The sequence below is a fragment of the Acomys russatus genome, chromosome 15 (genome assembly GCF_903995435.1).
Source record: "Acomys russatus chromosome 15, mAcoRus1.1, whole genome shotgun sequence".
Classification (NCBI taxonomy): Eukaryota; Metazoa; Chordata; class Mammalia; order Rodentia; family Muridae; genus Acomys; species Acomys russatus.
In genome coordinates, this window is record NC_067151.1 from 5243207 (window position 1) to 5259021 (window position 15815).

Consider the following 15815-nt stretch of genomic DNA (forward strand, 5'->3'; position numbering starts at 1 on the left):
TATATGGATTTCTTTGATATCATACAAAAATCAAATTAAATTTAAGCCTTCGAAATAAACATCCCTTATTTTCAATACATACCATAGTCATTCTATTTTATCTTTAAATGAAATTATTAGAGGCTATATATTCAAAAGCAAGATGATATTGTCTAAATAAAATAGAAAAGAAAAAGGCACTTAAAGACTTCACATGGTTTTTGCAATCTGGATTTTCTGTAATGCTAAAGACATTGAATTGATTTCTAACCTAAATAAAAATACATCTAATGAACTCTGGTGCCTCATATTTGACCATGTCCCCTGGAGGGGGAAACCTGGTGGCACTCAGAGGAAGGATAGCAGGTTACCAAGAAGAGACTTGATACCCTATGAGCATATACAGGGGGAGGAATTCCCCCTCAGGAACAGTCGTAGGGGAGGGGAATAAGGGGAAAATGGGAGGGAGGGAAGAATGAGAGGATACAAGGGATGGGATAACCACTGAGATGTAACAAGAATAAATTAATAAAAATTAAAAAAATACATCTAAATGTGAAAATAAAATCAAAATAATTGATAGGAGTGAATCAAGTTAGCTTAATGTTTCACATCACTAGGAAGCTTAGAGTTTTGATGAAAAGCTGAAGTTTTTATTGTTAATGTGTCAAGTGCAGGAGAGGAAGAAGTCTATTAGAGGCATGCCGTTACTATGTAGAATAAAATATGAAGACAACTGCTCTAACAATAAAGCCTGGCAAGATAATTAAATGAGTGATAACAAAATCGCATCAGGAAAGTGCCCATTAATTAAATGTATTTGGGAACAAGTATAACCAAATTATTAAATTTCCACTCACATTAAAAAGTGAAGGTCTATAACAGCTAATTACTAGACATAAGAGGGCAATAATTTGAACCAATCATTCAGAAGTAAACAAAGTTACAAGAGGACTGTCATGGTTATTGACAGCTTCCTAGGGATTCCATTCATCATTTGTTATTATGAAAATACTTCAGTGAGGCCTGCCGAAAAGTGTCACCAGTGATTCTGATGCTGGTACGCCTGTGAAGCTGGGGCAGGCTGGTTCAGTCTCTGCATCATTTCAGGATGTTCGTATGCCTGTCAGTACAACTTATGGACAGGGGAAAGCACTGCTGTTATAAGTACAGGTATAGTTTAGTGCTGACATTCCACTCTGTAATACAATTTTTGCTGTGCACTTTGAGTAGTTAGTATCACACGTGCTTGAGGATTATTTTTTAAAAGTTCGCATTGTTTTCCTTTCATATGTGTCCAAATGTATGCATTAAAGTATGTTTAGATTAACTGTTAGATTTAAAATGAATGATCAAATGTATTAAATATCTATATCAAACCATATTTTATACACATTCAATATATCAGTAATATTTAAAACTGTTAAATCTGTCACTTCAATATTTTAAACTTATACTGAAGGCATCATAAATGTTGGAAAACTTATATAAAAGCAAAATAGCAAAAATATTTATTTTGCCTTGATGTCTATATGAATTATAAAACTGTTATCCTTGTTTTGTTGCTATTTAATTTTAATTGAGAAAATAAGTATTAATAAATAATGCTAAAATATTTATTTAACTCTAGTATTCACTTTCACCCCCAAGGAATATTATCTTCTATATAAATACTGTCCAATTTCTTTAGATAAAACTGAATCAAAATGCCAAAATTATGCTTTTATTTAAAAATTATTTTTCAGTTTTTCAAGCAGTTCTTCACTCTGGTTGTACAAGATATTATTTCATGTTCAGAAAGCCAGAGACTGTGATAACAAACTGGATGAGCCACTCACACTGACTGGTAATACCTTGGCCACATCCCCAGAGGGCATCCCTAAATCCTGAGTGCATTGCCTTCCTCCTGTCTCCGAAGACAATCAGGTTATCCATTATTCTTTGAAATATTTCCCTAAGTTAATATGACGCAGGAATTTCACTGTCAAAAGGTAAATGGTAGAGTAGAGAAGTATAGCATGTGTTCATAGTGAGATAGAAAGGAAGGAAGCACTAAATAATAGAACAGCTTCTCCAAGTGAAGTAACTACTGCATATACAAGCCATCACTCAGATCTTATTTTGCTGTCACTTCTATTTCAGGTCTTATTGTTTTCTTAATATAGCAAAAGACAGTTTGGTGATTAAACAATGCTTCAGATGCTACACAGCTCTTTTTGTTCATTTTCAGTGGCAGCTCAATGTCTAAAGCACTATCATGCCAGTCAACAACGGAGAGTAGACTACTCCGGATTTTGAGGACTTTTCTTATAACAGAGAATTGTGTTTTTAAGTGGAGCAATGCTTAACACTTTATTGATATTCAGGACTTTAGAGTAGAAGCTATAATCAGATAAGTTTCTTTAAGTAGACTTCTATCCTTTTAGTGTTAACTCAGTATCTTCTTTAGTACTTTAAAATTCTCTTAAAGAACACTTTTCAAAAATGTAAGCCAGTTTACCCACTCCTGTATTATGAGCAAGTAAATACCTTACTTAACAAAATAATGTACCTTTATTACCACATTTCTAGTAGACCTTTCCCCCCGGTGAGCAATATCAGAACTTCTGTTTTTATGTGAAAGCAATGGTTGCCACCTTTGCATGATGCCTCAGGGAAGATATTTAGAATTGCAAAGATAATTTTTATGAGTTCCTGGAATTTCTAAGTTAGCAGCACTAAAGTTTCAAGAGTGTCAATACACAGTTGTATTTTCTTAGTTGCCTATGTGTCTTCAAAAACCCAACTGCTCTAGAAAAATGACTCCAAGACAGCCTTGTTTCTTTTGTTTTAGATTTTTTTTTTTTTGGTAAAAACAAAATAAAAGACAAAACAGCAATAAACATTTTAGCTCTTTAATGAGCAAAAGTCATGTCTCTTAGCATTTGACTAATTGTCACTTTCCATATTATCTTTATTTCATCCAGTGACCACTGACGTGGTCAAGGTACACAAAGTCTTTCCCATCACGTAGTATACAAGTGTTTTCTTGTGTATAATAAGCTTTCAATTCTTGAAAAAGGGTAGCTGGAAAGAAAGGTTTCTGTTACTGCAGTTAGTCAGAGAAAGTCCTTTGCATTATCTTACAAACTATCAAAATTGCTAGTCATCTGAAAAAAGGTAAAAAAAAAAAAATCACATGACTTTAGTCTAATAGAAATATAGTACAGGTAAGAGAGAAGTCATTTATCAGGATGTGCTCTTCAAGTCCATCTCATTCTTTAATATAAATGTACATCTGATTACATATACAAACATTTGGAAAGGTCTGCGGTATACTGATGTTCCTGGTAAAGAACAGGGGATCCAGAATTTCCTGTGGTCTTATGTAATTCACTTGAAATTGCACATGTGTGAAGACAAACCCTCCAGCTGTTGACTCTCCTAGGTTCTGCACCTACGTTGTCCTCTACTGAGATCTCATGAGTAATTCAAGTGAACCTCAGTGAGAAAGAAGCAATGTGAAGAGGGGCTGAACTTTATATTGAATTATTAGTAGTAAACATTTTGTCATGCAACATGAGTAAATCAATTAACTGAGAATTGTAATCAGAGCCATACTATTGGGGCACCCATACACCTTGAAAAACTATAATACTTTCCCTTACCAAAAGGAGCAAACTTCAGAGTAACAACCCCACAGCAAATTATAGATCTAAGGCTAATATATGTCCAATTAGAGTTGTATTTCTATAAATTACTTATAAGGGAATGAAAAGAATATTAAACTCATAAGATTTTTTTTTCTGGGACTTATATCAGTGAGTATTCACTGCTTATAACTCTAGCTTCTCCAAAGACTTTAATAACTATTCCCTGTATTATTGAAACTACTGCAAATTATTTTATTGTCATTACTTTTGCCCCTTATAAAAATCTTCTTTAGGTTCTGCCAATTGATGGAGGAAGCTCCTATTAAAAACTCCAATGGGAAGAGAAGAATTTTAATTACGGCTTAATCAGCAGCACAGCCACCAAGCATATAAATTATCATGCACATCGTGCTAAAAATATCCAGTCTCCTTGATCCCCATGACTTGGTACTGACAGCACTTATGTGATATTGTTGTACCTGCCAGTCTTTAAACTTCTTTGTTTTACTGGCAATTTTCAGCATGAGCCTCTGCTATGCCATTAACAGCACCGTGCTCTGTGTGTTTAAGCAAATGTGGTCTACACAATTAAAGGGCTCCAAATGAAAACTGACGAAAATTATCGGACATTCCATTGGTGTATCCCTTGTGCATATTCATGGTTGATTTTATTTTTGTTTTTCTTTTTTTTTTTTTTTTTAAGTATTTCAGACACAGTACTTTCCTGTTTGGTGTTCCACATGCCTAACTCCATTATGTAACTTAAATCTTCAACAAATTAATTCTTGAATGTGAATGAAAAAGTATCATTCAGGACAATTGCTTCGAGCAATTGCAATTTGTTTTTTAAAGTTGATTTGTGTGTATATCTATATACAATTCACTTTTTCAAAAACCCCAAAGTTCTTGATATGTATATTCACATAATATTCCTCCTTATTTAAATAGCGAGAGTCTTCCGAGTTGAAAGCCAAGGAATCTTCAATAACCGTCTACTGCACTCCATCAGAAAAAAAAAAATATCAGTTTGTCTCTCTCATCTGGCTATACCCTGGTTGTTGAATGTGAATGGGGGTGAGGGTGGGGATGGGGCAGTGTATTGTTCTGTCCTCCAGTAAATGTGTTGAATGTGTGTAAGGGCTGAATCCCTGGTATAGTATTGGGAATCATTGTGATGGTGTTTGGTGTCATTAAAGGAACATCATCAGGTGACCTCCTCATAGCTAGAGTATAATCTGGGGGGCAGGCGGTCCGGAGAACCACCTCGTGTGGATGGATGGACTCACACTCGTGATCCAAGTCAGTGTGCTTCATTTGGAGGGACATGATCTCTTCCTCAGGAGCGTGGGTCAGGTCGTTAGTGGTCGTGCGCTGAGGACTGCACCTTCGGTGGACATCATGTCTCCTCTTATCCTTTTTGTAGTATAAAGCTGCAAAGGCCAAGATGTTCAGAAACAACAGAGATGCTCCCACTGCAATCGTGACACTTAGCTCTGTGGAGTAGTCCCTCTGATCCACCGAGAAAGGACTTGGTTGTTGTTTGGGATCATCCTGTTTGGCAGTGGGAAAGGCTGATGTGACTGGTGTGGAATTTTTCCTTGTCGGTCTGAGAGTGATGTCCGTTGACGGCACTTTAGTTGTTGTCGAGGTATACTGAGAAATATCGTTGAGATTATGCAGATGAGGTACCAGCTCCAACCAGAGATTTACTTTATTGGCTCTGTAATGCTCCTTAACCCTTGGTTTTAGTCCAATATGGAGATAAAGTTGGTCTTTCTGGGAATATCTGGTCCATGCTACTTCTTCAAAGCGATTGGGTTTAGTATGAATGAATTTTGTGTCTTGAGGAACTGGTTGATTTGGGTCACTAGGAAAAAAGGTAGAAAGACAAGAAAGAATCTATGAGGACACATATGTTTTATTTATTCTTTTACATAGTCAAAATACTATGCTTAATTAGACAATAAACATAGTATTTAATTATGTTTTAACATTAACTTGCCCCAATTAAGAAATTTAAGTTAAGAGTGGTGTGAGTGGTAATCTAAAGCTCATAAGTTTTTTTTCCCCCTGGTCATTTAGAGATGAACTAGCATCTATTCAAAGTGCTTATAATTATTTCAGTTCCAGAAAAAGGCTCAGCAGTGGATGTGCTTGCTGGACAGCCTTGCCAACATGAGTTAAATCCCTGCAGTCAGAGGAGGAAAAAAATCAACTCCACAAAAGTTGTTCTCTGACTTCTACAAGTACATCACAAGACTTTCCCCATAAACACATCACACGTGCACACATGTATGCACACACACACACACACACACACACACACACACACACACACACACCAATCATAGTAAAATAAATTAAAAATTAAAGAATTCACATAACTATTTTGATTTTCCTCAGAAGCAGTGCAACAGAAATGGCATCAAAGATAAGAGATTTGGAACTTGCACCTGAAAAGATGTTTACCACCCCAGTGTTTACCTGCCCTACATAGAAGTATCTGTATGAAGCTTCCAGAACCTAACATCCTACCTGTGTACAGTATGAGCTATAGAATCCAAGATTAATGATTAAAATGTATACATTATTATGAACTGGAAAGTTCTCAGACATAAGGTTTGTCACAACTTAAAACAGTAATACTTTGGCCTATGCAACTCAGAAGTAAAAGTAATATTGTCAAGGAGCAATGTAATAGTTACAAGTCTTTCTTAATAAACTTTTAAAATGCAGTATCAGTAAAGTAATAACTTTCCAAAACAGTACAGTGTGGAATCAGTTTTTACTGTAAGAGACAAAAATGTGACTGGTGTTGATCTATTACATTGGACTAGGAATGTATCATAGTGATGGAATATGTGTTCTGGTATGTTCAAGGCTCTAGTTTCAACCCTCAGGATCACAGAACAAATAACAAACAAACAAACAAAAATGCACTAGAACATTGAAGCACACGTAAACGGTATTCAAAATTCCTTATAAGGGTATTTGTTGTTACAGTTAGAGCAAAGCTCAATCCTTAGGTACATACCCAGTTTTAGCAAAATTTGTCCAGTATGTCATTACTACTGCGCTCAGCATCACATCATTCTTTGAGAAATTGCAAGGAAATAACTCGGTAGGGCCAATCATGGGGATTCCCAACACATAGGGAACCTCATCTCCGTGAGCTGCATCAGCCCAAGCTGGAACTTGATCTGTTTGGCAATGATGATAGAAGGCATAGAAGTATGTAGGTGAGCCAAAATTTGAGTGAAGATCTGCTGTAGCCACAGCGGGTGCTACCCACTGGTGGTCTGTAAACAACGCCAACAATGTCTTCCTTCTAGTTTCAGGGTTATGACGATCAGCCCAGTCAGTATACATGAATTTAATGGTTTCTCTCAGAACATCTTTTCCTTCGGGATATCCATATAGGTTGTCAACAAAATTAGAAACAGCAAAGTCAAAGTCACTGGCTGATATACCATCATCACTATCTACTATATTCTCAACAAACTTCAGCCCTTCCCCTTGGTTAACTCCTAACATTATATCATAGTTGAGGAACTCTCCTTGTTCCATCAGTATCTGAGGATCATCTGGTATTACATCACCATCGATCACTGGTCCAAAGGCTATGTGGTATCGGGCTGGCTGAACATCTTGATCAACAAGTTCTTTGTAAGGCTTCTTCTGCAGGCATTCCACTAACTCTACCGTATCTGACACATTGCAGCCAACCTTTGTGGCCAGCATTCTAGCATATTTTGCAGGCTGGAAACTAACAGCCCAGCTGGAAAGGGCTGTTCCGCTCTGAGCTATTGCTCGTTGAAAAAGTCCTATGGGGAAATCAACAGAGAGTTTTAGATGATCATTAAAGATTGTTGTAGGCCCAAATTAACATCTGATATTTTTTGACATGTATAGAAAATCTTAAGTACAACTCAAGCAACAGATACTTTTTGTCTAAGAGAAGGCACATAAATCCATCACCAGGGTATAAATCACCAGACAAGTGGGTCCAGGTCTTATAATTCAAGTGGCACAGTAAGGGAAAGAGGTGAAGATGGAAAATGTAAGGATTAAATGGACTTAAATATTTTACTTAAAGATTATTATACATGGTCACTAACGTCACCAGGATGGAGCCAATTCTCTCCTGTGCCTCCTCACCAGACTCTGGATTGTCTGTTTTGAATACTTCTCTAAATTAGGCTCGATATCTATCCTCAGTCAAAATTACTGCATAATATTTTTAAACTAGATTTTATATGGAAACATAACTGTTTGGGACTCCCATGAATACTAGCATTGGGGACATGTGAATACCCCGGGGATGGTGCTAACATCACACAAAACAATATAACTTAAGACATATGATCTCCAGATTTCTATATCAGATATTGTTTGATGATATTCATCTTTCTGAAGAAGGCATAACTGAAGAAGTTTCTTCACTGAGTTAGAGGGAAAACACTGAGAGGGAGTATTTAAACATTTTCTATTGTTGAATGTGTGCTGCTGTATTTTATTCTAAAACATGACACATATATGGGCCAATGCGTTTGACTTGATTCCTTTAGGGCTATCAAGTATAGCTCCATGCACAATTTCATAGCGGATATATGCTATTCAAACTTACTAATACATTTGTTTCACTAGTGTATTTTCTTATAATATTATTTTAGGAATATAAGTTATATATTTTGTTTAAGACTTTATTATCCTCTTCCAGATTTAGGTAACTGGTCATTCATTTTAAAACATCATTAGTCACTTATATATGTTAAGGAGAATGTACTTCTTTACAAAAAAATTACAAAAGTGATGTTGGAATTGGTTCTAGAATTCTTTTCAAACATGTACATGTATTTACAAATGTCAGTGGTGGATTTCTGGATAATTTAAAAAACATGTAAAAGTCAAGCAATGCTGAATTAATTTTGCTAGTTTGTTTGCTTGTTTCCTGTTGCTTTGATAGGGCAAAGTTCACCAGAGCAAACTATAGAGGTCTTGTCGATCTAACAGGTATAGGAGCAGTTGATTTTTGAGTAGTAAATATTTTACTAATTAAAATAATTACTACTAAAATAAACCAGGTCATTTGAAATTAGTGTTCTTTCCTATCTCAGACACTTAGTGACATTAAAAATACCAAAATCTATTCATTTTCTCGTAACCATTGCCTGAAACATGGGGGCTAGATGATTCCAGGAAAGCCATTTATTTAGTAGTGGTAAGAGGGCTTAGTTAAGTGCATCTGAGACGTTGGTGACTCTTGGAAGCAGCATACCTGAGGAATATGGAATCCTTCATTGGAATTATAGTCTTTAAAATCCAGATCTGGTATAGGGTATAAACTATCTGAGAATTTCAGAGAATAGACTGTCTCCATTCTAGGAGGGCAAGGCAGCCGTTGATGGGGGTTTCAACCTAGATCAAACTCAAGTCCTTGTCTAATCAGATATATTTCCTAAAAGAGTGGTTGACACTTTCAGTGGTTTGCTGAAACATTTGCCACTGATTTTCTGTCCTGACAAGTGATGAGCATGTGACAAACTGATTTGTTTCTTTAACCAGTGTTCTTATATTTATTACTGGCTGACACAGGCAGTGGGTCCCTGTTTGTTTGGATGACTCCAAGAATTCTGTATACAATGCCCGAATCATAGCCTTGCTAAATAGCAACACTCACATTAACAATGGGAGAATCTATTCTGCTTAATTAAAATAACTTTATCACATTAGAGTAAGCAATTTTACTGTAGACTAGACCAACATATCTACTCAAATAAAAACATTTCCTCTTTATCATCATGTTACTTCAAATAAAACTCTGCTGTGAAGTGAGAAGTGATGTACACCACAAAATAAGTTAAATCTAAGTAAATTCCTTACTGATGACTGGCTGTTCTCTTGGAATTCCACGTATTAGTGATAACTAAAGACGCGTTAAGAGCACATACTGCCTGCTCTTGCAGAGGGCAGAACTCTATTCCCGAAACCCTCGTCCAGTGACTCACAACCGCCTATAGCTCTTCTTTCCAAAACCTGTGATGACTCAGCTCTGAGTGCAGTGACATTCACATACACATGCCACCCGGTGACACACACACACATAGTTACAGATTACAAAAATAGATATTTTATTTTTGGACACTGAGATTCTCTATGGATTCCACTTAATAGTGAGTGATTTGTGTTCCTCACACATACAATGACAATTAGGAAGCAGGAAAATGAAAGATGGCCTCTGTTGATGAGTATTCTGTTTCTTTATTACATTTAAATAATAGAAAGTATTTGCTCTCTGAAGTTCTTCAAGTAGCCCTGCAGAAGTACTAGAATTGCAATGAGTGACTGAATGTCTGATAAGGTGTCAGTCACTTTAGAGCAAATACTCAAAACCACAAAATGGAAATGAGAAAAATATTCTGTGGATTAAAGCAGGCTAGTGTTCCATGCTGCTTTGCCAAGCTTTAGGAGTAAACTAAAACAAACAAACAAACAAAAAACCATGAAACTTGAGTTGAACATAGAAACCACAAATCAAAAATGTTTTTCTTTGTAATTAAAGGCTCTACCAGTGACCTCAATGCTTTGACAATTTTGGATCACGCATGCAAACTAACAAAACATCCATTCTCTTCTTAGGCAAAAAGAAGAATGACCTGTTTCCAGACAAGCCACACTAATAAAAGACTTGAAGTGTCTATGTCCCTATGTTTAAAATATATTTTGTTTTGATTACTGGATACACCAAGAGGACATAATGTTAAGAGTCTTTGATTTTCCCTCAAATTAACCCTTGACAACAGGAGAAATGACAATGTTGCTAAGCACTATGGAGTGGACTTGAAACAACATCTTATCCAGCTCTATGGAAGACAGAGAAAAGAATCTGACAGAAACTTAAACATGCATAGAAAGGCTAAAGAAACAGCTTTGCACAGTTACCGAGCCCAACCTAACACTCAGTTGAAACAGAGATATATATACAAAGCATCACATAGTACTGATGGTGGTGGCATGCAGACACCAAAATTGTCAAAATTTGCAACCTGCATAATACCTTTGGTTGAATTGCTCCAACGGTTACCTTCAGAATAATGGGATAAAGTCAGCAGATTGACACATGAGCCCCCAGCGCCTGATCCAAACACTGTGATTCTCAAGGGGTCACCACCAAAGAACCCAATGTTCTCGCTAGTCCATCTCAGGGCCTGGATGAGGTCAAGGAGCCCGTAGTTTCCTTTGGCAGCCTGATCCCCTGTGCTCAAGAAGCCTGGAAAACAGAAGAAGAAAGATTCCTTAGGATAACTGTTGCAGGTAATATGATTTAATTAATTGTTCTTCAAGCTTAATTGTGTATGAAGATTGTCCTGATAACGATGAAAGCAAGTGCTTTAATGAAAGGTATTTCCATTCAGATAAAATCAGTGGTCTTTGGACTAATGCTAATGACTGAAACATGAAAAGTAAGATTGTCTTCCCAAAAATACTTCCCAATTTATGCAGAAAACAAGTCACACAGATGAGCAAAGGGAATGGAAATGCCTGAAAATCCCCAAGACATCCATTGCCAGAGGCCAAAATTCTTTGTTGACAACAGAAAATCTAATAGAAAACCTATAAGAATGTATTATTTGTGTAACATGTCAGTGTTCATGTTGCTTGACTTGGTCAGAATCCTATGTGGAGCAGTGTGTGCAATGCACGTAGATAAGGGACACTTGTCATCATTTAGTTTGTGAAGAGTTTCAGCAGTCTAATGAAATTCTAATTCAACTCTGTGCAGTACATTTTCCTACACATGTTTAACGTGATCAACCAAAGTTAAGGAGTCACTACAATAGATGGGGTGGGAGAACACACTTTAGAATAATAAGAGCTTTGGAAGAGTTCAGATTCTGACCATTTCTAGAATGCTCATTGTTCTGCAAGGCTCCAATATGTAGAGCAATCAGTATATTTTGAAAATAGATACATTCAAGGAAGGAGAAAGTTTGGAAGGACCTTAACTGACAAGATGCCAAAGGTAACTGGAGTAGGATATGTCTGAACTGAGATTGGTTGGCACAATTATAATATCAGAACTTGTAGGGTCAAATTCAGTTTGATCTTCAGAGGACGTTCCATGCCATCCAGGAAATATATTCAATACCATAGCAATAAAATTTAAGTGATTTTCTTATCTCTGAAAATTTTAAAGGGAATAGTCACAAAACTATTTTAGAATTATTTGGCATATTTCTTTTTTTCTAGTATAGAAAGTTTTATAAGGTGTTCATTGTATATCTAAGATAGAAAATGAGAAATACTACATAAAATAGTATATTTAAAAACTATTCATATATATTGAAAGATATTCCTGAATGTGGAAACTATAGAGTGCATGCTGATCTATTGATTGATATATTGATCCACCATCTATCCACTTTTTCTTCCTCCTTATCATCATAATCATTGTCTATTGATCTACTGACTGATTTTTTTAATATAACTATTTAATGTAACTCTAGATATTTATTTTTGAGGCCAAATAGTGGCAATGTATAATTGACAGTATCATTTCAAGTTTTACATGGTTTGCTCATTATTTCATGATAAATTTGGTGGCATTTTTCTATCATGCCCTCCACTGACAAATTCACTGAAGGTTCTCTGTGCATTAAATGAACTGCTGCATTCTTACTAGCAGAATAAGTTCGGACAATTGCAACTAGAAGCTCACATTGAACATCCTGACTGTGGTCTGTCTTCAGGGAGACTCAATTTTGCAGTCTTCTGAAGACACTACTTATCTTCTTGATTAGATTTTTTCATGGTGTCCTTGATGTCACTCTTAATAAATCACCACAAACCTCATTTTCTCTTTTTCAAGCCTTCATTGTCAAATCCAAGAACATGTGACTAATGTATGTTCTCACATAATGACACATTACTGTTTTGTAAGATAGAACAAAGACTAAGAAAAAACTATTTCTAATTTTTAAGGAAAAACAAAGATACCACTTTCTCCATTCAGATATTTAATTTGCTTGACTCATGATTATGTAGTCTTCAAAAAGAAACTCACCCTTTTATTTAACTCTTATAATTTTAAAGCTGTCAAAGTTCATAATGACAATTATGTTCATAATTATTTTACTGACCCTTTGTCCACTACAGTCTACAAAGTACTTTATCAAGTTGTATATACTTTTTATCACTCCCACTTAAAAGTTCCTTTTATAAATACAATAATTCAATATACAAAATTGTTAGCTAATGTATACTTGAGAGCATGGCTTCTTTTGGTGTGTCATTGGTGCCATATATTATTTGTTTGTTTGTTTTTTCAATATAATAAAATAATCTCCATGTTTCTTTATGTTAGCAAAAAAAAATAAAATAAATACAATAATTCTAATTGTCATCCTGATTTTGGAAAACTGGTTCAACTCATCTGATGAGATTTTTAAACAGCTCTAGATTATACTTCTATTCATAAGATCCAGAATCTAACAACTGTGACTGATATCAAGTGACAAAGAAAAGCCAGGTAACTGAAATGGACATGTATGCTCTAGAGATAGAAAAACCAGATCCAGGTTAGTATAAATTGTGCAAAGGAAAATAATTAAAGACTGGTAATTATTGTGATAGAAATAGTAGTTAAGGCTATTGCTGTGAGCTTAACTCAGAGAACCCTCTGACACTAAGGAAAAATGGGGATATAGAGATTATTAATGACCATATATGTTTCCAGGCATTTACCACAAGAAACATCAGGAAATGTCTTTAAAATTTGTAGAAAGAAAAGTCAAATGAAGAGACTTGATACCCTATGAGCATATACAGGGGGAGGAAATCCTCCTCAGGAACAGTCATAGGGGAGGGGAGTAAGGGGAAAATTGGAGGGAGGGAAGAATGGGAGGATCCAAGGGATGGGATAACCATTGAGATGTAACAAGAATAAATTAATAAAAATTAAAAAAATAAAAATAAAAATAATAAGCAAATAAAGCAAACATACAAAAAGAACAATTAAAAGTCTTCAAGGAAGAAGCTGGTACTAGAAAAAAGTAGACTGTTTGTTTAGATGCCACCTAGAGAGGGAGATATGGAAGAAGCCAGGATTCTGCACTATAGATGTGGGTTTTTTTCTTCTTTTTGGTATGGAGACCATATTTAAATATCTGTGGTTATTATTTTCTATAAATATTAAATGTGTGTCATTTTCTGAGTTTATGTTCAGGTTATATAGTTGAAGGAAGGAATTCAAGGTATTTATTATTTCTGTTGCTTGTACTCAGAAAACTCTGCATCTCCTTTTGATTAAGAATGGTTCAGAGTGAAGACACGGAAGAGGATTAAATAGCTAGGCTTATAGGCAGGAGACTCCTTGAGATACTGAGACATTCTTCTAGAGACATGAAAACATGGACCAGAAGAATAACTCATTGAAGAATTTTTTCTCTCAAACATCAACAAATTATAATCATTGGATTAAACCCCAGATAGTACTAGAAATTTCAACTGCCACCTCATCAGATGGCAGACCCTGGGTCTGAAATAATGGATGTAAGATAAAAGAAAATGTTAGAGATTTGTTAATACCAATCAACTTAATACTAAATGAAAAAGAAACCTTGAAGTGGTTAGGGTGATAGATTATGATGCCTTTTCAACTTATAATGCAAATAAAAGATCTTTGTAGAAAACTAGACACACAGAATATCACTTCTTAATCTTCACTGTCTCTGGATTTCACATAAACATTAACATGGCTGACTTCTGCCAAGACTTTTTCTACAGAAGACTCTGTTCTCTTCAGATCCTTATATTGGACTTTAAAAATTCCAATATAAGTTTATTCTCTTTAACATACTAACCTTTGGAAAAGATTGCATACACACACACACATACACACAGTCATATATGTACACAGCTTTCAGAAAAATATTTAGTCATGAGTAGACATAAAGATTTAACTCAACATTGTTTCACAAAAATTTCTCAAATTTTCAACTTTACTGAAGATGCTTTAGCTTTCACCAAGTTGCCCATTGTGGTAGTTGCAGTGTGAAATAATCTCCTGATGATCTTGCATTTAAATACTTGGTTGCCTGATTGTGGTGCAGTTTTGAAAACTGTGGAACCTTTAGGAAGTGAAACCTTGTTGGAAAAGTTAAGTCACTGGAAGCAGGTCTGAAGGCTTTATAGCCTGCATCCTCTTCTTGTCCACCTCCTCCCTCTCTGCTGCTGATGTGACCTCCAGTCTTATGTTTCTATTGTTGTTTCTTTCATACCATTATGGCCTGTACTGTCACAACAGGACAGAAACCAAAACTTTCCTCTATTCAACCCCCTTACTTTTGTAAAAGAAACATAACTAGCATAGGCATGTAAGAACAAATTGTAAAATATAGGATCGAGAATCCACAAGGGCAAAGGGCAGTATTCAGCATGCAATGTTTGGAAAACTGGCTATATACAGCAAATTACAAACTGGATCCTTATCTTATAACATGTACAAAAACTATTGTGAATTAAAAATTTAAGAGTGTTGAAGACTTAGAACAAGCCAAAGGAAGAGACGGATGGAACACTGGGCTTGTGAGTTAGGGAGATGTCTCAAGGGTTAAGAGCACTAACAGCTCCTCCAGAGAGCTGAATTTGGTATGAAATACCCACATGGTGGCTCACAACTGCCTCTAATTCCATTTCTAGGAGATGTGACATCCTATTCTAGCCTTTGTGAGAACAGGCACATGTGTAGTTCACATACATATGTTCAGGCAAAACACTGGTACACATAAAAATATAATGAATATTTAAGTCGGAAATGCAGGAAGGTTTCATCATTTCTTGATTACACTGAAACCAAACAACAAAATATAAACAGATTCAATAATGCATCTAAAACAGACTTAAAATTCTGTACACCAAGAAGAAAACATTTGTAAATATATGTTATTGCTAACGTGTTAACGTCCATCTTATATTAGGAAACTCTACAACTGAATAGAGAAAAAGAACCCTCAGATATTATAGTTCACCAAAATCCCACTGCTTCCCTACTGTCATTTAAGTTTCAGTGGTAACATACCCTAACCAAAATCAACTCAAGAAAAGAAAATGTTTATTTCAAGTTATGAGTCTAGGTTACTCTCCACCATTATGGGAAGCAAAGTGAGAAATTTCAAACAGCTCTTCACATTATATCCACAATCA

The 15815-nt window shown here is 35.5% G+C and overlaps 1 protein-coding gene across 14 annotated transcripts in view; it reads right to left on the bottom strand.

Moving 5' to 3' along the window:
* Window positions 1-3298: 3298 nt before the first annotated feature.
* Window positions 3299-15815, bottom strand: part of Nlgn1 (neuroligin 1) — a 901455-nt gene continuing 888938 nt past the window's right edge. For 11 of the 14 annotated variants that reach the window (XM_051156978.1, XM_051156981.1, XM_051156977.1 and 8 more), the window contains 3 exons: window positions 10669-10881; window positions 6646-7435; window positions 3299-5478 (listed from right to left, as the gene is read on the bottom strand). In XM_051156978.1, coding sequence (XP_051012935.1) covers window positions 4656-5478; window positions 6646-7435; window positions 10669-10881 — 1826 coding nt within the window. In that variant the 3' untranslated portion in view covers window positions 3299-4655. The remainder of the gene's footprint in view (window positions 5479-6645; window positions 7436-10668; window positions 10882-15815) is intronic. The other 3 variants (XM_051156989.1, XM_051156987.1, XM_051156984.1) reach the window with 1 other exon arrangement.